This window comes from Girardinichthys multiradiatus, chromosome 7, assembly GCF_021462225.1.
Source record: "Girardinichthys multiradiatus isolate DD_20200921_A chromosome 7, DD_fGirMul_XY1, whole genome shotgun sequence".
Classification (NCBI taxonomy): Eukaryota; Metazoa; Chordata; class Actinopteri; order Cyprinodontiformes; family Goodeidae; genus Girardinichthys; species Girardinichthys multiradiatus.
The window spans coordinates 7,067,825-7,089,973 of NC_061800.1; the positions used below are offsets into that span (position 1 = coordinate 7,067,825).

The window sequence follows — 22,149 nt, forward strand, 5'->3', positions numbered from 1 at the left end:
GCAAACAAAAAATTGTAAAAGAACTTTAAATGTGTTTTATGTTTTAGATTCCTTGAAGTAGCAGCCCTTTGCTATGATGACTGAAATATTAACCTTTGGCTGTCTCTCAATGAACCTCTGGGAAGATCTTTAAAGACTCTTTGGAAAACCATTTCCTAATGAAGCTCATGGAGAGAATGCCAAGAGAGCAAAGCAGTAATCAAAGCAAAGGGTGGCTATTTGGAAGAATCTAAAATATAAAAATGCATCTAAAACCTTTGACCGACAGTATAGATAAATAATTTATATTAGAATGCATGCATGTAATTTCTTTCATAAAAATAAGATCAACTCTTCTATATTACTTCCCTTCCACCTCATTGCTCTTTTTGACACAGTGGGCCAGGACGATTTTTTTTTTGTTTTATCTTGTCTGGATTTGTGACAGTATCACAAACACAGAACCTGAATGTTTTCAGGCCTCTGTGTCAAACAGGGGCCTGAAAACAGACCCATCTAGGTCTATATAATTTTGTAGTGTGCCTCTTAGCTGTCGCGTACCCCAGGGTTCTGTTTTAGACATCATGCCTTTCTTTGCATTTTCACACACTGGCATCAATATCAAGAAAAGATTTTGTTCCCTTGCTTTGCTGATGACAAACAGATTTTTTGTCCATTGAAGCTAATAGTTTTGTTTAAGTTTAGACATTATAGAACTGTCTAAAAGATGCTTATCCTTGAACTGAGATCAATTTCAGTATTTACATAAGAATGATGTAGAGTTTTGTATTTAGGAAATTATCGGTCTTGGGTGGCAATGACAATCAGTCCACAAGTACATTTTGGCCATCTAACACGGAAAAACCTTGTTATTAATTTTGACATGAGTTTTAAACATAAACCCAGGTCAGTCCTGTCATCAAGGGGTTCTATCAAAGCTCAAGGCCTGCTTACTACTCCAAGACTCAGTGCATCAGCTTGGATGAATTGCTACTCATTCACCTGTGAGTTGTCTAACATTTTAGGCATTCACCCTCTAAACAAATCAAGAACACATGACTGCCGCACTGGTTTAGGTTTCCTGAATAGGTTTTATAGTCTTGTTGGTATTTAAGAATCTTAATAGCCTGGTGCCATCATGTCCTACAGATCTTTTAAACATTCATACATCTACCAGCATTTTGAGAATGTTGAACCAACTACATCTGGAATAATAAGAGATCCAGACAAAAAATTTGTATGGCGCTTTTTTTTTTTCAGCCCTTGAAACTCAGGAACATCCATCATGTAAAATGATGGAACTAAAAAAATTCTTTAACATATTTGTTCAACCTGGCTTTCAGGTTTGGTTTAGTACTCTTTTTTTCACTCTTTTTAATAGGTTAAATAATTTGCATTCTTTCTTGTTGCTTGGTTTTGCAAATTTTTCTTTTTTGATGGTCTTTATATTTTGTGTTGTTCTGTTCTGTTTTAAATGGCTGTTTAACATTTTCTTTTCTTCTCAATAGATAAAATTTGTGCTGAGTCTGTACAGTAAAACTGGTGAAACAGGTACAGGTGGATAACCAGGACAGGGTACTTTAAAAAGTGTCTAGTGTGGTTAGATCCAGCAGTCCAAGGCTGTATAGACCAGACCAGAATTGGTCTTGTCTTTTTGCATTCCCGTAGCTTGCCTGAGTCAATTCAAAACCAGAAGAAATCTGTAAAGGGTCAAGTGGATTTTCAGTGCGCTGTACATTGTTGAATCCCACCTGGACAAGAAATTTTCCAGAGATCTGGGTTTGTCCTCTTTCTTACAGACAACACCATCTCTCTTCTGCTGCTCCATCTCCCCAATTCGGGAAGAAAAGGTGTCGATGTAGTTAAACACAGCTTTCATGGCAATGGGAACCTCATAGGATTGCTGATTGAAAAAGCATAACAAGAACTACAATCAAATTCAGAAAAATAGAAGCAGCACATGAAATATGAAAGCAGAATTGTACTGTATGATGTGAAAAATGGTTTGTAACGCAAATTTGGAGAATGTTTTTGAGTGTAGAGTAACCTTTTCCATCTTTGAAATATTCTTAGCAGGAACGTCTGGGAAGCAGTGAAAACACTAAGCAGTGAGAGCATGAATATGTAACACGTGTCTCAAAACGTGAGCGCCTCTCACACCTTCCTTGGCTTGTGCTGAACTTGCACATGCCCACAGCCATGTAGCTCACAGACAGCCCTGTCTCTGCCGCTGTCAGCAGAGGATGTGAACACTGGCCTCTTTGATGAGACTGTCCAAAAACAGCCAGCTGGTTTACACTGGCACACACACACAGCTGCTGAGCAAATCTCATGTTGTGTGAAATGAAACAGTGTTTGAGTGGAGCTACTGTGCTGGCAGTATGAGGCCAAATGAGCTTCACAGAGAAAGACGGGAAAATGCAAGCTAAAGGCAGATGGGTGGTAAACATGTGGACTTGGAGGGTTACACTGATTCTACATCGAATCTTATGTTCACATCTCAGAAATAAATGATTTACCGTGCAACAGTATTCACACATGTGGAACTTTGTGTGATTTTGTCAAATTGCAACTTCAAACTTTAATATATTTTATTGCAATTCCATGTGATAGTCCAGCACAAAGTGGTGCATGCTTGTTAAGCAGAAGGAAAGGGTTTCATGGTTTTCCTAGCTTTTTCAAACGAAATTCTTTAAATATGATGAAATCTCCCAGTTTCATTGTTAATGATGACAAACCAAAATATTTGATCCAGGTACAAAAAAAAAAGCCTTCTGAAAAGTCCTGAAATTAAAGTTGTAAATGAGCTATCATCATAAAAATTAAACCTTGAAAAATCAGAGTATTGCCACAGGTTCTCCATTTAGATTTAGGTCTGCATTTTAAACTGGGTCATTTCAACACGTAAATATGCATTCATCAAAACCATTCCATTTCAGCTTTAGCTGTTTGTTGGGTGTCCTGCTGAAAGGTGAACCTCCACTCCAGTCTCAAGTCTTCTAAAGTTTCCTGCTGGTTTTCTTTCAGGATTGTCCTGTATTTAGCTCCTTCCATCTTCCCTCAGCTCTGACTAGTTTCCCTGTTCATGCTAAAGAAAAGTATCCCAACAGCATCTATCTGCAGTGTTAGTTTTCCACTACCCCTTCTTTGCAGGTTGCCTAGAAAAAGTTCACCTTTGGTCTCATCTGATCAGACCACTTTCTTCCATGTTTGATGTGTTCTATACATGGCTTATGCCAAAGTGGTTTTCAGTCCTCTTTTTGTCACTCTTTCAAAACAGCTAGATTTACAGAGTGTACGTATTTATGTTCTGAGTCTATACTTACAGTGTTCACCCTTCTTTATTATAATTTCTATCTCTTAACCTTTGGACCAAATCCTAACTGATGATGACTCATTCTTGTCTTCCTCATGTTTGTAGTTTAACAGTTTGTTGACACCCAACATTGAGCAGGCTCTACATCGGTGGCAACATAGTTCTATAGTGCACTTCTTAGAAGGAGCTTGTTCTCCCTGTCCTCATTTGCTACTCTTGAACATCCTAAAACCTTCTTCATTGCAGCAGAACCTCTCTCCTCGAACTTCTTTATGATCCAGACAATTAGATGCAATATTGTCAGCAGCAGTGTCCTGTGTGTAAAAACATTTTGATGTGTAGTGTTGCTTCTCTTTGGAGGTAACCTATTGCAACCAGTCCCAGCAATCAGTGTGCTTATTAGTTTAGTAGAGTGTTTTCCGCTGTGGTCTTCCCCAGCCTCACCTGTGCTGATAATACTAAACTGACGTTTTGTGCCAGGCCAAAAACATAGAGAAAATATTTTCTTATTCATACATGAATAATGATGTCTGGGCAGCAGTAGGAGAAAGGAACTGATGAACAAAAGCAGTTTTACTTAATGTTAGCAGTATGTTCAATCATGAACTCCAAGGGTGGAAGTGGATGTGAAAGTTATGCCAGGTGAAAGGTTTTGGTAAACTGATCCCACTGATAATTTCAGTTACAGCTGTAGATAGAAAAGGTCCTGCTTCTATGCTGTAGTCCAGGTTCCTTAAAAAATGCCACTTAAATTTCACTTAAATTCAGTGAATGTCTAGTATTTTTCTTCATTTTGTGTGACATTTGGGGCATTTGAATTCAGAACATTTACCCTGTTGGGTTTTCCTATCTTCAAGTTAATCTAGAGAACCTTGTTCCTTGAGTTCTAATGATTCAGCAGTGTGATAAAGGGCTAATCCTATCCTGTTTAATAAACTGGATTAACCTTCAATCATCTTTGTTTTAAATTCTATAATATTTGGTCTCCTTAAAAAGTTTCTTAATAACCCCAATTGTAGTTTCTTTAAATCAACGTTTATGACTTGTGACACCTTAATTTTGTTTGTAAACAAGTGGACACTTTTCAAAAAGTGTTAGTGCTCTGTTTGGCATCTGAACAAGACCCAGTTTAAGAACCACAGGTCAAGTTCAGATCTTACAAGGTCCTGAGGCCAAAAAAGCTGTGAAATGGTCCTTTTTTTTTTGAATGATAGTACATTTAATCTGTACGTTCTCAGTCAGTTATAAGAAATTCATTGTCAAACTTTTGTGGTGTCTTATTATGGTAACAAGTAATTCTTATTTGTTTGTGGATGGGCTGGCTTTGAGTAGATCCTATTAGATACCAACAGGCTGGTGAACATCTGAGACTTTGTGGGATGTTCTTTGATCCATTCATAGTCTGATAATTAACTTACATGACCTCATGCTATAGATTACAGGTGCTCTGTTTTACCTCGACATGCTAAATGCTTGAAGCGTCTGACACTGTAAACCATTTAACCTTGTTGTCTGTTCAATTCAGCTGATAATTATTGGATGACATGGGGCACTCAGAAACTGTGTACAGAGCACTAAACATTTAGCCTAAAATGGTTATAAGATCATTAAATATAAGAAAAGAAAAAAAAGGGACCGTGACACCCTGGCAGAAATACCTTTCCCTATCATTACGCTACAGCATACTGTACATTTTATAGCCTTTATTGCAATACAAACAAGGCCATCATGAACTACATACAAGAGATATAAACATTGCAGGTTTAAAAAAATGTGCTTTCTTTCTTCATGTTTTTTTAGTATTTATAGATACTCCTACATACAGGTCCTTCTCAAAAAATTAGCATATTGTGATAAAGTTCATTACTTTCCATAATGTCATGATGAAAATTTAACATTCATATATTTTAGATTCATTGCACACTAACTGAAATATTTCAGGTCTTTTATTGTCTTAATACGGATGATTTTGGCATACAGCTCATGAAAACCCAAAATTCCTATCTCACAAAATTAGCATATCATTAAAAGGGTCTCTAAACGAGCTATGAACCTAATCATCTGAATCAACGAGTTAACTCTAAACACCTGCAAAAGATTCCTGAGGCCTTTAAAACTCCCAGCCTGGTTCATCACTCAAAACCCCAATCATGGGTAAGACTGCCGACCTGACTGCTGTCCAGAAGGCCACTATTGACACCCTCAAGCAAGAGGGTAAGACACAGAAAGAAATTTCTGAACGAATAGGCTGTTCCCATAGTGCTGTATCAAGGCACCTCAGTGGGAAGTCTGTGGGAAGGAAAAGGTGTGGCAGAAAACGCTGCACAACGAGAAGAGGTTACCGGACCCTGAGGAAGATTGTGGAGAAGGGCCGATTCCAGACCTTGGGTGACCTGCGGAAGCAGTGGACTGAGTCTGGAGTAGAAACATCCAGAGCCACCGTGTACAGGCGTGTGCAGGAAATGGGCTACAGGTGCTGCATTCCCCTGACCGGGCTACAGAGAAGCAGCACTGGACTGTTGCTCAGTGGTTCAAAGTACTTTTTTCGGATGAAAGCAAATTCTGCATGTCATTCGGAAATCAAGGTGCCAGAGTCTGGAGGAAGACTGGGGAGAAGGAAATGCCAAAATGCCAGAAGTCCAGTGTCAAGTACCCACAGCCAGTGATGGTCTGGGGTGCCGTGTCAGCTGCTGGTGTTGGTCCACTGTGTTTTATCAAGGGCAGGGTCAATGCAGCTATCTATCAGGAGATTTTGGAGCACTTCATGCTTCCATCTGCTGAAAAGCTTTATGGAGGTGAAGATTTCATTTTTCAGCACTCTGCAAAACCACTGGTAAATGGTTTACTGGCCATGGTATCACTGTGCTCAATTGGCCTGCCAACTCTCCTGAGCTGAACCCCATAGAGAATCTGTGGGATATTGTGAAGAGAACGTTGAGAGACTCAAGACCCAACACTCTGGATGAGCTAAAGGCCGCTATCGAAGCATCCTGGGCCCCCATAAGACCTCAGCAGTGCCACAGGCTGATTTCCTCCATGCCACGCCGCATTGAAGCAGTCATTTCTGCCAAAGGATTCCCAACCAAGTATTGAGTGCATAACTGTACATGATTATTTGAAGGTTGACGTTTTTTGTATTAAAAACACTTTTATTTTATTGGTCGGATGAAATATGCTAATTTTGTGAGATAGGAATTTTGGGTTTTCATGAGCTGTATGCCAAAATCATCCGTATTAAAACAATAAAAGACCTGAAATATTTCAGTTAGTGTGCAATGAATCTAAAATATGTGAATGTTAAATTTTAATCATTACATTATAGAAAATAATGAACTTTATCACAATATGCAAATTTTTTTAGAAGGACCTGTACATGATAGGATAAGAAAGACTGAGAGCAGATTAAATGAATCAAATTTCTTTATGAAATGTGCCTGTTTCTTTAAGTGAAAATGTTAATCACAGATCTTATACTTGTACTTAGTTTCTTGACCTTTAATCTGAAGCAAATAACCAGAAAGGGTCAGTACCCATTCAGAATCATGGAGCTAACCATTAAAAACGGACCATGCTCATTAGTCTGTGAAGCAAGTACCCCTCTGATTACCAATTTTAACAGGTTGCAACGTAGTCAGTCTTAACAGAGCCAGTCCCTACCTTGACTCTCATGTCGGTGTCAGTGAGAACCATGTAGAACTCATTGTATGTCATTCCAAACTCCTTCCTCAGCTCTGTGATCAGGTCTTGGTTCACCAGGTCCTCTTGACGAAGACCCTTCATAGGTTTGTCATTCTCTGAAGAAAGAGACAACAGATTCTGTGAGTTTTTTTTTATTTTAGAACTTTAGCCATTGGAACTAGAGAACAGTGCAAAAGTATGCATTCCCCTTTAATTCTCACATTTTGTCACATTACAGCCACTTGAGTTTTATTGAGTTTTTATGTGAAAGAGCAACACAAATCAGTGAGTAATTATGAACAGCACATAAATTCCATGATGCTTTTCAAATATAAATCTGAAAGGTGTGACATGCCTTTATATTCAGGCCCCTAGTCAACACTTTGTAGATCTATGTTTAACAACAATTACAACTTTCACATATTGCAAAGAAGTTGAAGATCAGAGTTTGCTGCCTCTAACAGGTTTTCTTTTTAGCTAGAGTATCTTGCAGCGTGATGCAGCATGATGCTGACATCACTATGTTTGATGGTGGGGGTGGTCTATTCAGATTAATGTGCAGGGTTGACCTTCCCTAAACAACATTTGGCTGGTAGATCAACTATTTCAGATTGGTCTGATGTATCCAGAGCCCCTTCTTCCACATGTTTGCTGTGTCCCTTACATGGATGTGGCAAACTGGACATGGGACTTCACTTGGCTTCTTTTGAACAGTGGGTTCCTTCCTGTCTCTCAAACAGAGATGTTTACAAGTAATTTTTCAAATCAAGTCTCTAACGACTGAAATAAATATTTTCTCATTAAATCCACGACATCTAGGTCACCACTAACCCTGCATCGTTGTAGGTTCGGAATCCATACCTGTACTCTTTGTCCTCAGGCCTAAATTACCACATGAACATTTGATGTTTATCTTTCAATATGTTAATATTTATTAACAGTTATCTTTTAATCATTTAACATTTAATGTACCATCCATAAAACTGCTAAAGACTGACTTATCTTATTTTGACAATTGATCAAATGTAATATTTACCTCTTTAGAAATATAAATAGGCATTTATGCTCTAAGAAAAATATTAGAAAGAGATAAAAACCTGTTAATGTAAACTTTTTGAATGGTTCTTTTTTGACTTTGTACTCAATTCGCTATCTGTGCTCTCAGATAAGAGTTGTTTTGCTGACACATTTTCCAACTGAAGCAGTAGGTCTATGCAGCTCCTCCAGAGTCACCTTTCATCTTTGACTAACATTCTCCTTTGCTAAGTTTTTTGTTTAGTTTAGGTGGACATCTATTTGTTGATATGTTTGCGGTTGTACCATACATATTTCCAGATGGCGGTTTGAACAGAACTCTGTGAGAAGTTCAAAGCTTGGGATATTATTTTAGAACTTAACTCTGCTTTAAATTTCTCCAGAACTTTCTCCCTGACCCATCTGCTGAGTACCTTGGTCCTTATTATGCTGTTTGTTCACTGATGTTCTCTAACAAACCTCTGAGGCCTACTTAGAATAGCTGGGTTTATACTGAGATTCAGTTACACACAGTTGGACTCTGTTGGCTAATTATGAGATTTCTGAGGCCAGGTGGTTGCACTGGATTTTATATGGGATGTCAAAGTGAAGGGGGTTGTATATTTTGCATACCACAACTTTAAGATTTTTCTTTTCTAAAGAACAATTTGAATAGCATATATCAATTTCCTTCCACCTCACAATTATGCTGTACTTTGTGGTGTTGGTCACATCCATCCATTTATCTTCTATACCCACTTCTTCATACAGGGTTGCGGGGGGAGCTGGATCCTTTCTCCAGCAGTCTACGAGCGAAAGGCGGGATACACCCTGGACAGGTTTCCAGTCCATCGCAGGGCAACACAAAGGACAAACAACCATGCACACACTCATTCACACCTATGGGCAATTTAGAGAGACCAATTCACCCAACAGTCATGTTGAACTGTGGGAGGAAACCGGAGTACCTGGAGAGATCCCACACATGCACGGGGAGAACATACAAACTTCATGCAGAAAGACCCCCAGCCGGGAATCCAACCCAGGACCTTCCGTACAGCTCTCTATCACATAAAATCCCAATTAAATATATTTAGGTTTATGGTTGTAATGTGACAAACAGTGAAAACGTTCTTGGGTTATGAATACTTTTGCAAAGCACTGTAACTCAGATTACAAACAAATGATGTAAAATGATTTGGCAGATAGATACTTGAAGTAGATAAATACATGGAGTTATACATGTTCTCTGCTGCTGACTTCAAGACAATGTTGCATTAAAGGATGTATCTGGCATGATAGCAAGGCTAACTGCTGGGAACAGTGAGATGGGAGGCTGCACTGTAAATCACAGACAAACTCCACAAAGACCAGCTCCGGGATCAGGCCGGATCAGATGAGAAGGACTGTAGCTGGCTTTTGTACAGGCCTAAGAAGTAAAAGCCTTTAATCAGACCTCCCATCCCAGATGTGTGCATGAGACGGAGACCGCAGTACAGTGTATTTTGGTGACTGGCTACCCACTCTGTTGGGTAGTGTGCAATCATATCAGCAAAGCTCAACAGAAATTCAGACTTTGTGGACTGAAGTACAGAAAAAACCCACCATGAAATCCAACTTAAAGGTAGGCTTACCCACCCATAGAACAGGCTATGTTCACACTGTTTTGCCACTTTTCATGTCTGTCCCTCAGAGAGCATTACTTTACCATGACTTATACCTAGTTTTTATTCTGAAATTCTTAAAATGCTACAAGTTTAGAAGGTGATTTTTCTTTCCTAAAATAGGTGTGTCAAAACAATATAGCTGTCCTGATAGCATGAGTAATCCAAAACATCACACCGAACCTTCAGCCTGGAAGTGGAAGGAGGAAACTGCTGCTAAGTTGAATCAGTGGTGGGGGCGGTGGGTGACGTAAGCTCAGCCCTTTTTCCAGCATTCCATCTGGATGAAACCTCACTGATATGAGGAGAGACAGATGAGTAAAGTGGCTTTGCTTGTCATTAAATAAACGTAAACTGACCAACTCTGAGGTTTTGAGAAACCCTGAAAATGTCTAAAAAGTGCCTGGAGTTTTCCAAGCACAAATGACACAGCAGGTCCTTCAAAAACTGTTTTTCTAATTTAAAGCAAAGCATGAGTAGCTTCATAGCACAGGGTTACACTGCTTTAGTGAGTGTTGCTGTAGAGATTTCTGACACTGGAAGCTTGTTTATTCGCTCCACAGGCAGAATGGAACTCCACACAGCTACATGCCGGCATTGTATGATTGTGAAACATAATACCTTCACTGGTATTCTCACGGAATCTTTCAAATTTAAAAATGTTGTTTGCTAGTTTTGATACTCTGACCGCCGACAAGAAGAAGAAGCCGCTGAACACCAAATAGAAGTGTGCGCCTAACTATGAACAGTGTGCACAGGTGATCGAAAGTGAGGCTTAACTTTAATTAAAAAACAATAAGCAATAAGATTATATTATGCAAAGGAGGAAGTACGACCAACATGATTAAACACCTTGGATTCAGGCTGTAGAAGTAACAGGGTGTCCCTTCATTGACATGCTGCGCCAGTGTTACACCAGCTCCAAAACTCAGCCTAGCATTGCAATGCAGTCAGAACCAAAGCAGCATAAAGCTAGCTAAAAAGTTACACCCAACCAATCATGGTGGGTCATCTCCAATGCAAATACCCAGCTAAGGTTAGCTGGGTAATGTTTTTTTCCATAGAAAAGCAACCTGAAATTGCTAACGTTAGTCAGACACTTGACCCAACTCCGCAATGTGCTACTCTATCCTCGTTTTCTCAAATTTAATGCATTCAAGCTTCTTCTACACCCAGCAAACGTGGGCTCTCCACTGCAGGAGACACCATGAGTCCAGAGCGCTCACACATGCTGCCTGAGAAGGCAGATATGATAAATTTTCCTCAACAGGAACATTCCTGAATCCTGATTTTATACTATACCTGCTGCTAATCTGGACTGGGTTCTACAAGCTGTTCTTTTTGTTTTTTGATATTGTGCACCTGGTTAGTCCATCAGGTGGAGCTCAGTAACGTGTGAGTACCTGCAGACACTGGATATGTAAATGTGTATAAGAAGGTTTTCAAAAATAAAGCTCATGTGTGAAAGTGTACCCCTGTGAAAAGAAAATTCATAATATTTATATTCAGGTTCATAGGTTTCATATTTATATACTGGCTAAAAATAATGCCTGTGAAATTCATAGTAAAGTTCAAAAAAAGTTCACAGAATTAAAATTTATAGGGAAGTTCAAAGTATTTCCTCCAGAAAAAACTCTAGCTAGCTAGCTCATTTAAAGGGAGTTTTCCATTCCACTGTTGCTGCATCTGTATCTTAATGATTTAATTGAAATGACTTTGTGAAGTGCCTTGAGACATGTGTTATGAATTGGCGCTATATAAATAAAACTGAACTGAATTAAACCATGGCTGCACCGTGGCGCAGTTGGTAGCACTGTTGCCTTGCAGCAAGAAGGTCATGGGTTTGATTGCCAGCCGTGGGTCTTTCTGCATGGAGTTTGCATGTTCTCCCCGTGCATGCGTGGGTTCTCACCGGGTACTCTGACTTCCTCCCACAGTCCAAAGACATGCTTGTTAGGTTAATTGGTCACTCCAAATTGCCCTTAGGTGTATGAATGAGTGTGTGCATGGTTGTTTGTATGCTGCCCTGTGAATTAAACTATGTAAATATTTTTGACGCAGCCTCTGAAAAGAGTCGGAATTGAAAATTGACAGAAACTGGAATCAAAACAACTAACCAAAATCGTTCAAATTCAAACGATGCCCAACCCAAAGTGCAACTAATTGCTTTGAGAGGTAAATAAAGTTCACTTGTTGGCAATTTAATCTCAGTTTACTTCCAGCTGTTCTTTGAAAGCCTCAGAGGTTTGTTAGAGAACTTTAGTGAACAAACAGCATCATGAAGACCAAGTGGCTTACTGGGACTCCAGCCATGGATTACAACGTAGATGAACATGGTCTCTGAACTGTACACAAAGGCCGGTATAAACTTTTCTACACCTTCCAGTATCACGCTAATCAACGCCTAACCCAGCCCAGGAAAAGGAGGAGTCATAGCTGACTCCCCATGACGGCATTCAGTCTGAACAAAAACACCATGTTCCAACATGGAACGTCTTCCCCGCAAACCTTAAGCGAGGATTGGACAGGAGAGGCAGCGCTCGTGAATGTGTCCTTGCAGCTGAAGGTGTTTAAACTCGCGAGTGAGTATAAGACTACTATCCTTGAAAAATCCTTGAATCTAGGAGTGACTATGACCAGATGGCTGAATACCTGATCATGTGCATACAAAGTTAAATATGACCTGTTGCTCAAGAAGCTCTAGCAATCATACAAATAGGTATTATTTAGTTCACGCACTGCTCTACTACTCTTTGAGAGGTTACAGAAGCAACCAGAAGCCCCTGTCCCTAATTGAAGCACTTTTTTCCCCTGCCTAAAAGAGGACAGCGTAGGAGCCGCTAGCTCTGCACTCGCCCAGTGTGCTGACCCAGCCTAAGCTACCCACCTAGTGGTTACGGAGCAGCTGTAAAAGTCCTTTGTTCTGTCCACACAAGGCTGGATGACTTTCCTTCTCAACTCTTCTCAACCTTTTCCTCAGCATGGTTCACGTAAAAGGTTGTGTTTTGGGCGGAGAACTTAATTTAGCATGAAATAATGTGAATAATGTTTATTTCATGACATTTGGTTTTTGTTTGTGTTGAGAAAACTGAGCTATCTAAGTGCTAGCAGACTAGCTGCTCAGCTAATGATTTGTTTTGTGTTGTGTTTTAAAGTTAAGACAACTTTATTTAAAGGGTGTTTTTTTTAAATACAGATCAGCCCTAACGTGCCGTCTCATGCATTTTAATCCCTTTTTTAATGGTATTTTAAAGGTACATGTTTGACTTTAAAGGAGTGGTAACAAGCTATAAGTTTCCTTTGTTAGCTCCATTCGCTAACAGCTAAGGCTAAACACCTGACTCAGGTGAGGGTTAGTTAAGAGTTAAGGTTGTTAGCTTCCAATTTAGGAAATAATATTTCATTGAATATTATTTTACTAATGGTAATTGCTAATTAAACACTATTAAGAATAATTGATCCAGAAGGGTGGTTGGTTCTTATTCAAACTAATCTTCCCTTACATATTTTAATATTTCCTTAAATATTATTGCACTAAACAAAGACAGCTAACTGAACACTATTGAAAGTTAATTATCCAGAAGGTTGATTGTATTCAGCAAATCATTCTTTAAAACATTATTTTACTAAAATAATATTTTATCTGTTCTTTGTGAATGGTTATTTGAAGGTACACCAATAATCATCTAAGTTAGTTCCAAGAACAACTTAACTTAATTTCCAGACTCTTCAAGATAATCCTTGGTTCTCAAACATAAATAACATTGAATGGTAATGTAGCATCACTCTATTGGTCATGGTTTTTAACCATCTTTGATTCACTTGTACATTTTGTATATAGTTCAGTGGTTTTCCTTATTCTTTCATTCTGCTTGATAGTTTAGTTGTATTGTTCTAGTAAAGAGTTTGTTGATTGAAATATGTGTGACATTTAGTTGACCTATTTTTGTAAATAAATTCTAATATTTTAGGAAATTGTGTGAATTTATTCCATGTGTGTGCAGTTTTGCCTTTCAGTGATGCCAGAGCTCGTTTCACCCTTTTCTCTATTATCCTAATACGACCGCCTAATTGGACTGGTATTCACAGAACAAAACTTTCACAGAACAAAACTTCACAGTGTTGTGACTTACAACCATGGATTTCAACAATAAACTCCGGTTCGAACATTTCTGGAACTTTCAAAATAAATGGCATTTAACTGACTTCCAGCACAACTCCGAAGGGGGAAGGGGGGTTAGCAGAGGACTTCCCATGATGCCACTGCCCGCATAAGACCCCCACCTTTCCACAAGTCTTTCTCTTCCACACCGATGACCATCGGGATAGGAGGGAAACAAAGCGCACTGATGTCTTTTGCTGGATCCAAAGCCATACAATCATCGATCATATGCAAAGTTAAGTAGAATGAAATACTGTCTGTGTATCCGGTATTTTCATTCATGAACGGGGAAATTAAGGTGTAAGAGTTGCTTACCTTTTCTCTCCGAAGCCCCCGCAGAAGCAAAACTGTGTCGCAGAGAAATCCCCGGCAGAGAAGCTGTTTCTACAAGCCGAGTCTGAAGGAAAGACCACGGCCTGCAAAACCGTGTTTACGATAACGAACAGCTGGTTGACGGACCGAACGAGCCGCCCAGCTCTCCGGAGCTAATCCTATTGTTCATAGAGCGAACGCAGAGGTTAGCTGAAAGCTAACCGCTTGTTGACTGTGGACGTTTCTTCGAACTTCATCGTCCTTGAACAACATTTCCTCACCATGGTCAGAGGTTAGGTTTGGGCAGATTAACAGTTAGGATGAAATAATCTGAACGTTTTCATTCTATGAAGTTTTGTTTTTGTGGAACCTGGCTATCTTAGTGCTAGTAGGCTAGCTACGGCAAGTGCCGGTTTTGTGTTCTTTGTATGTTTTAAAGTTAAGATAAACTTTATTTAAAGGGTGGTTTTAAACTGAACATTGCTCATAACGCATTTTAACCCTTTTATTAACCCTGGTATTTTAAAGGTATGTGTTGATTCTGGTGCTAAGCTATCCGCTTCTTTGTTAGCTTAACGGCTAACCGGAAAGAACACCTGGTTACTACAGATAGCATGCTACAGATAGCATGCTAGCACTAAGACTATTCAACAGAAAGGTTGTTGGTTTTCCAGCTAGTGAATAATAGTCCCTGAACATCATTTACTAGATTTGATAACTAAGTAAACACCATTAAGCCCCATTTCTTCAGAAAGATTTGGCTCTTTTCCAAAATACCCCCTTAATAATATTTCTTCAAATATTATTTTAATAAATAAAGGCAGTTAATTAGACACCGTTGAGAATTAGTCATCCAAGAGGTTGGTCTTATTCAGCAGATCATTATTTAAAACATTATTTTATTAAAATAATATTTTATCTGATCTTGCATTGTGAATGGTTGTCTAAATGTTGCTGATTATTGCCTAAATTAGTTCCAAAACTAACTTAACTTCATTTCCAGGTTCTTCAAGATAATCCTTGGTTCTCAAACATAAACATTGCATGCTAATGTTGCATCACTCTTTTTGGTCATGATTTCCAATCATCTTTAATCAACTTGTTTATATTGTACATAGCTCATTAGTCTTCCCTTTTCTTTAATTCTGCTTGGTAGTTTAGTTGGATGGTTTTAGCATAGTAAAGAGTTTGTTGATTGAAATATGTTTGACTTTGAGTTGACTTATTTTTGTTAATAAATTCTTGTATTTTAAGAAATTGTGTGAATTCATTCCATACATGTGCAGAGTTTATGCTGTTCAATAATGTCAGAGCTCGTCTCACACCTTTCTATTGTGTCCTAATACCATCGCTTTACTGGGCTGGCATTCACAGGACAACCCTTAACAGACCGAAATATGATTTGATAAAATATTAATATTAAATATTAAATAATATTCTCAGATTCATAATTACAACAACAGACTGAATTATTATTTAATAAAATATTAAATAATCATAATAATAATTACAACAAGCTGTTTGTCGCATCAGCTCCATTAAATACTTGAAATGTGGCAAGCTCTAATTACGAGAATTCCATATAGAGGAGCTCACCTATCTGATAGTGGTCGATTTTCATGGTGGAGTTGGTTAGGGAGCCAAAGATGGTGATGATGGAAACTTTCCTGATAGCCATCTCACACACAGACTCCAGGTACTCATCCCTCTGCTGAACATACATTCTGTTCTCCTCACTGGGAGATGTAATCAGCTGGAGGGGGAGGAACAGATAGAGGTTAGGGTATCATGTACATGCCATTAAACACACACACACACTGTGCTGCAGTGGTGATGTTTACGTTAACCTGCAAGAAGTGGAAGGAGAACTTTTCCCATCCTACTCATAGCAATGCTGCGAAAAGGAATCAAAACAGACACATGAAGTCTGTTAGCACTCAGTTGTGCAGCCTGGGGTGGAGCTGTGGGATTAATGTTCAGCATTGCAAACTTTTTAGAGTTGTGACAAATTAGAACTTTAGTCATCCAAAAGAATAAATGATTTCATCCCCGAATGCACGGAGATGCTTCCTGCTCGCCTCAGTCAGTAAAATGTAATTAAAAACAAGTATGCTTACCAGATGGTGGGACCATTTTGGTTTTCCTAGCATTCTATTTGGGAAAACATACTCACTCTGGTTAGAGCTGCTCTTTATGTCAGATCACCTCTTATTCTACATTACTAACAGCTCCGTGTCTAAAGTCTCCCTATACCATTTTACTGTACTTTTACTCATTTTCTAGTTCTCCGGGACCGGGTTGCAAGGGCAACAGCTTGGCAGTCTCAGCAGAAATGCCCTCTCCCCAGACACTTCCTCCAGCTCCTCTGGTGGAAGCCTGAGGCATTCCCAGGCCAGCAAAGTGACATTGCCGCTCCATGGTGTCCTGGGACATCACCTGGGCCTCCTCTACCTGGGATGTGCCTGGAACACCTCCCGACTTGTCTCAATGGAGGGACAACGGCTCATTCTGAGCTCCCCCTAAATGGCAGAGCTCCTCACCATAGCTCTAAGGGAGTTTCTGGTCACCCTGCTGAGGAAGCTCATTTCAGGCGCTTGTATACAGGATCTTGTTATTTTGGTCATGACCCAAAGTTTGTGACCCTAGTTGAGGGTAGGAACATAGACCAACCAGTAAATCTCTTCACCATAAAGGACTAGCACACCAATCTGTCTGTTGATCTCCCGCTCCATTCTCCCCTTACTCATGAACAAGGCCCCAATATACTTAAAACACCTCCACTTGAGGCAGGAACTACCCTCCAACCTGGAGAGAGCAAGCTACCCATGGTCTTGGACTTACAGGAGCTGATCCTCAACCCCACCACTTCACACTTGACTGCGAACCGCCCCGGTGCATGCTGTACTATTTTATTTCAAACAATAATGGCAAACAACCTCACAGCAGGTATCCTGTTGGCTTCAGTCTTAAATTATAAAAACACAAGCCATAACTCATCACTAACTCACTTCCTAGAGCTGCAAAGCTGGCTTGCAAGTCAGTGCTATGTCTTGCTTGGCAAGTCAGGGGTGCAACAGAGGCATTTTGACTTCTATTGCCCTCACCACATTGCCCCTTTCACAAAACACATGGAAATGACAAAAATGGGATTATGTTTCTCAACTGTTTCATGAAATTGGGCCTGATGTGTTTCTTTTCAAGATATTTTAGGCTAGTTCATGTTGTCAGACAGTTTCTGTTTAATTTATTTTTGTTTTCTACAGGTTAATCAGTAATCAGATCAATTTTCACATAGTACCAGGCTGGTCTGAATAGCTTTTTTCCTTTAAGAAATTAAATGTTACGTATTTTTTAATTGCATTTTGCATGTACTCGAATTATCTTTGTCTGATATTAAAATTAGTTTATGATCATTTGAGTGTGATTAAAAAATCTAAAGCCGAACAATGTTTCTATTGGGACTAATAAAAAAAAGCCATATAATGTTTCATGAGATTAAAAATAGTTCAACAAAAAACTTGGGCTACAACTTGGGAACATTGAAAAAAATGCTACATTACACTCGATACTACTTAGACATTTGTTTTTCTTGTCGGCACTGCCAAATCTACCCAATTTATAGTGGTCTCGTTAGCTGATATTTAAGTAATCCTACAAATGATCAACAGCCCCTGGCTATGAGATATTCTATCTTAATTTCTATAGACAAAGTAATGATGGCAAAGTGCTTCTTGATTTTTTCTGGTGTTTTTTAAGTGATTGGTGACATGTTACATAATATGTTGAGGTTTATCTAATGGCGTGTGTAGCTATCTTTGCCCAGCAAATAACCCAGTGAAGGAACTACAGTTTTTGATAGCGTGGTGTTGGCATTATCTGTTGTAATTAGAGATTGCTGCTTGGTTTTATGCAGCTCTTTATATTCTGCATAAAAATTTTTACTTTCATCCACCTGTCATGGGTGGGTTGATTGATAAGACAACATACTACAATAATTTTTATTAGCAAGAGTTTGATGCACAAGTTCCATTTTATTGTGGATTTTCTGTCTAATCCACACAAGGCCAAAATTATACATGTGTTTTTAAATAGTTACATACATTCATTTAAATCTTTTAGTAAGTGATTATTCAACGATACCTCTTTAATTGACAAGGCTAGCATCCTATACGTTTTTCTGATCCTTGAAACAGTCCCAAATGTCATGAAGTTCTGCAGAAGCATACTAATGATTTATTTTTATTTAAATCAGGTATGTGAACTAAAGAAACATCTAAAACATACGGGAGAAAGACTCAAACTGTCAGCAAACTGTCACCCTTGGATAGCAGGAAATCTGTTAGTGTGTTTAATTACAACCAAGGAAGCATCAAGGTGTCTTTAAGTGCCTTTGAACTATAACTACTACTGGAAAGTTAGTGACATGGTCTACAGAGGTAGTTTCCTTTGCTGTGGACTAAGCAGGAGCAGCTGCTCCATAACCGATACCAGTGAAGAGCTATACTAGAATTAGCAATCGCTCACATGGAAAATGTATGTATTCTGGAAAAAAATGCTTATGGTCAGACGAGACAAAGCTTGAGCTATTTTGCCAGAATGATAAGAATCATTAATGGAAGAGCCAAGGTAAGGCTTTCAAATCTAAGACCATTGTACCAGCTCTCAAGCATGGTGGTGGAAGCATCTTGCTGCCAGGACTACTAACGGACTACCCCCAAATTACTAAATTCCAACAACTAAATGATAGAAACTTGAACACTATTAGATGTTCCAACAGGACAATGATCTTACTCACACATTAACCCTGGTTTTGGAATAGATAATGCAGCATAACAATAACCTTCTAGTATGGTCTTTCCCAAAAACTCAACGTTATTGAAAAGTTATGAGAGAGTTCCACCATGCAGGGAGGTCCATTTACCAAAACAGAACCTTTAACAAATTATTAGTTAGTGAGCCTGTATGTATAGTATTACCCTATGATGATTAGAGAAAACCCACAACAAATTTAAACGTGCACCTAATAAAAGAAAAATGTCAAGTTGAATTTTGTATCATTTTCAGTTCAGATAAATGCTTAAAAGCTCAAAATAGCAGTCATGCCCATGGTTAGATGTAAACGTCAATTTGCAAATGTACCAGAGGTACAGTATCTTCTTCAGCCAACGCTTATGAACTGAACAGAAGTGCTTAACTGTAGGGCTACAAATGGTTATTAAATGTATTCCAAAAATGAATTTGAGGTTATTTTGTCTTCTTTTGACAAACAAGACAATGGCATTGTTATAACTGTGACAAACACAATATGATAAATCAAATAGACTAGTCGCAAAGATGTTGAAAAATGTATGGTAGCAGTATGTGGATGGACACAAATTAATAATATTTTTAGAGCACCATCTATGTCCAATATGCCCCTATCCTTGATGCCTGAAGCAAAGATAATGCTATTACTGGAGTGTAAAAGTTATGACATGTTCTCACCAGCAGCCGCCTTCTGTTCACAAAGTAGTCCAGAAAAGAAGCCAGGGAGCCCTTGGGAGGGGGTGTTGGCTTCTTTGTGGGTATTGGGTAGTCCTGTCTTTCTGGGTACTTTGTCAGCTTCTTTCCACTTGGCCTTCCCTCGATCTTCCCTTCTTTCCCAGGTTTTCCTCCTCGCCTGACAGCTTTATTGGAATTCATTTTCTTCTTCTTCTTGTCCTGCTTACCTTTGACTATTTTGGTTGGACTGATATCTGAGACAGATTCCATCTCCTCTGGATTGCTAGAAATTGGCTTGCTGGGTTCATAGTTGTCCTCATAATCTTTAGGTGACACCTGCATACAGAATTATATACTGTTATTCAATTAGAGATGTACCATGATTATAACTAATAGTGATAATAACTGATAATAACATGATTATAAATACCCTTTACCCAGCTTGAGGTTGAAAATCAAAAGTCTGTTCAGATCTTGAGCAAACACGTGCTCTTTAGTGAAAAAAATGAATGGTTACTATTCTCTAGACAAAACGAATAACTAAGGAACCAGAGGAATTAGATCTGATCACTTGGGCACCATTCTGAGCTAAACTGGGATGTATTTATTCACATTAGCATAATGGTCTGAGTACATGTCCTTGGCCACTTTAAAAGACGACCTACTGCCAATAGGAGACCCCATGCAAGCAGCTTAGGAATTTGAGATGTTTATGAATTGGCAGATGTCAGTCCAATCAAGCATTTGTGGCATGTGGTGGACAAACAAGTCAGATCCTTACTTACGATCCTTATGTACTTATAGGACTTAAAGGATCTACTGCTAACATCTTGGTGCCAGATACCACAGCACACCTTCAAGGGTTTAGTGGAGTTCATGCATCAACAGGCCAGGGTTGCTTTGGCAGCAAAGGTTGGACCAACTCACTATTATGCAGGTGGTCATAATGGTATGCTTGATGGGTGTATGTTTATGACAGCAGCGCACACATTTGCAGCAGCCTGCCTTGCTCTGTAAAATGCAGGTACATTTTTGGCTCCATGGGCAAATGTTCACTTTTATAAGACCTTGATTAAACCTCCTGGTATAGTGTTTGTTGCTGCACTGGCAGTTGACACAATATTAATGCTGTCCAACTATGATCAGATTACAAATAAATCACTTTAGCACCAGGTCTGAGCAGCCCTCAGAGGTTTGAAGTGTTTCCTGGAAGAGAACACATTTATTTGAATGCTTACATTACAACCAACTTGTAAGCAAAGTTTTGCCTTTAATTTATTACACAATTAAAGAGAAATTAAATAATTAAAAGTCTAAGTACCTTATGGCAAAGTCTGAAAAGTGGCCCAAATCCAACCATTTGTGATCTACGTGAAACGGACTTTTGTTTAAAGACCCAGCCCACTCTTAATGTTGCTCCTAAACCTGAAACATATCTGATGTTTTTCAGTTCCAGTTTCAGTTTATTTATATAGCGCCAATTCACAACACATGTCGTCTCAAAGCACTTCACAAAGGTCAGGTACATACATTCCAATTAATCCTAACCATTGAACAGAGCAGTCAGATTCAGTTATTTATTCAAATTGGATCTATCTAAGGAAACCCAGCAGATTGCATCGAGTCAGAGACTTGTAGCAGTCATTCCTCCTGGATGAGCATGTAGAGACAGTGGACAGTCAGTGGCGTTGACTTTGCAGCAATCCCTCATACTGAGCATGCATGTAGCGACAGTGGAGAGGAAAAACTCCCTTTTAACAGGAAGAAACCTCCAGCAGGACCAGGCTCAGTGTGAGCGGCCATCTGCCACGACCGACTGGGGGTTTGAGAGAACAAAGCAGAGACACAAAAAGAACACAGAAGCACTGATCCAGGAGTACTTTCTATGGGAAGGAAAAGTAAATGTTAGTGGATGTAGCTCCTTCAGTCGTTTCATCTAGAAAGAAAGAACAGATCAACTCTGAGCCAGTTTTCAAGGTTAGAGTCTGAAAGAGAGCACATAGAGTTAATCACAGTAGAAGATCAGTCAATTGCCATGTCTAGGAGAGAGAAAGGGTTAAACACTGAAAGACAGGGCCAAGTGTATCATCTGTAGAAGGTTAGCATTAAGTTGTTGCCAGCAAAAGCTTGGACAATGCCCCCCTCCAGAAAGGTGTCACAGGTAGACACAGAGTCAGGCCAGGTGTAGCTTCTAGGAAGAGAAAAAAGAGAGGACATAAAGTTAAAAACTGAAATAACAGCAAATAATGCAAAATTGGGAGAGTAGTGTGAGAGTGTAGCAAAGAGGCTGAAAGTGGTCATTATGTCCTCCAGCAGCCTAAGCCTATAGCAGCATAACTACAAAGATAGTTTCAGTTTCAGTTTATTTATTTATATAGCGCTTATTTACAACAATGTCGTCTCAAGGTACCCCACAAAGGGTCCAGAACGGTGCGGGGCCGCCGGGGAGGCCAGACCAAACCACCGATTGCCAGAGCCTGGCCACCCCAGAACGGGCCACGTGTAGGAGCACTAAGTAAAATAATAAACTGATAAAGTTTGTC

At 39.2% G+C, this 22,149-nt stretch overlaps 1 protein-coding gene across 1 annotated transcript in view; it reads right to left on the minus strand.

The window, feature by feature from the left end:
• ccdc80 (coiled-coil domain containing 80) overlaps positions 1–22,149 on the minus strand; it is a 47,117-nt gene that overhangs the window by 18,343 nt on the left and 6,625 nt on the right. The window contains exons 4-7 of the mRNA XM_047370776.1: positions 19,610–19,942; positions 15,722–15,878; positions 6,953–7,089; positions 1,731–1,882 (exon numbers count right to left, since the gene is read on the minus strand). Of these exons, the coding sequence (XP_047226732.1) occupies positions 1,731–1,882; positions 6,953–7,089; positions 15,722–15,878; positions 19,610–19,942 (779 nt within the window). The remainder of the gene's footprint in view (positions 1–1,730; positions 1,883–6,952; positions 7,090–15,721; positions 15,879–19,609; positions 19,943–22,149) is intronic.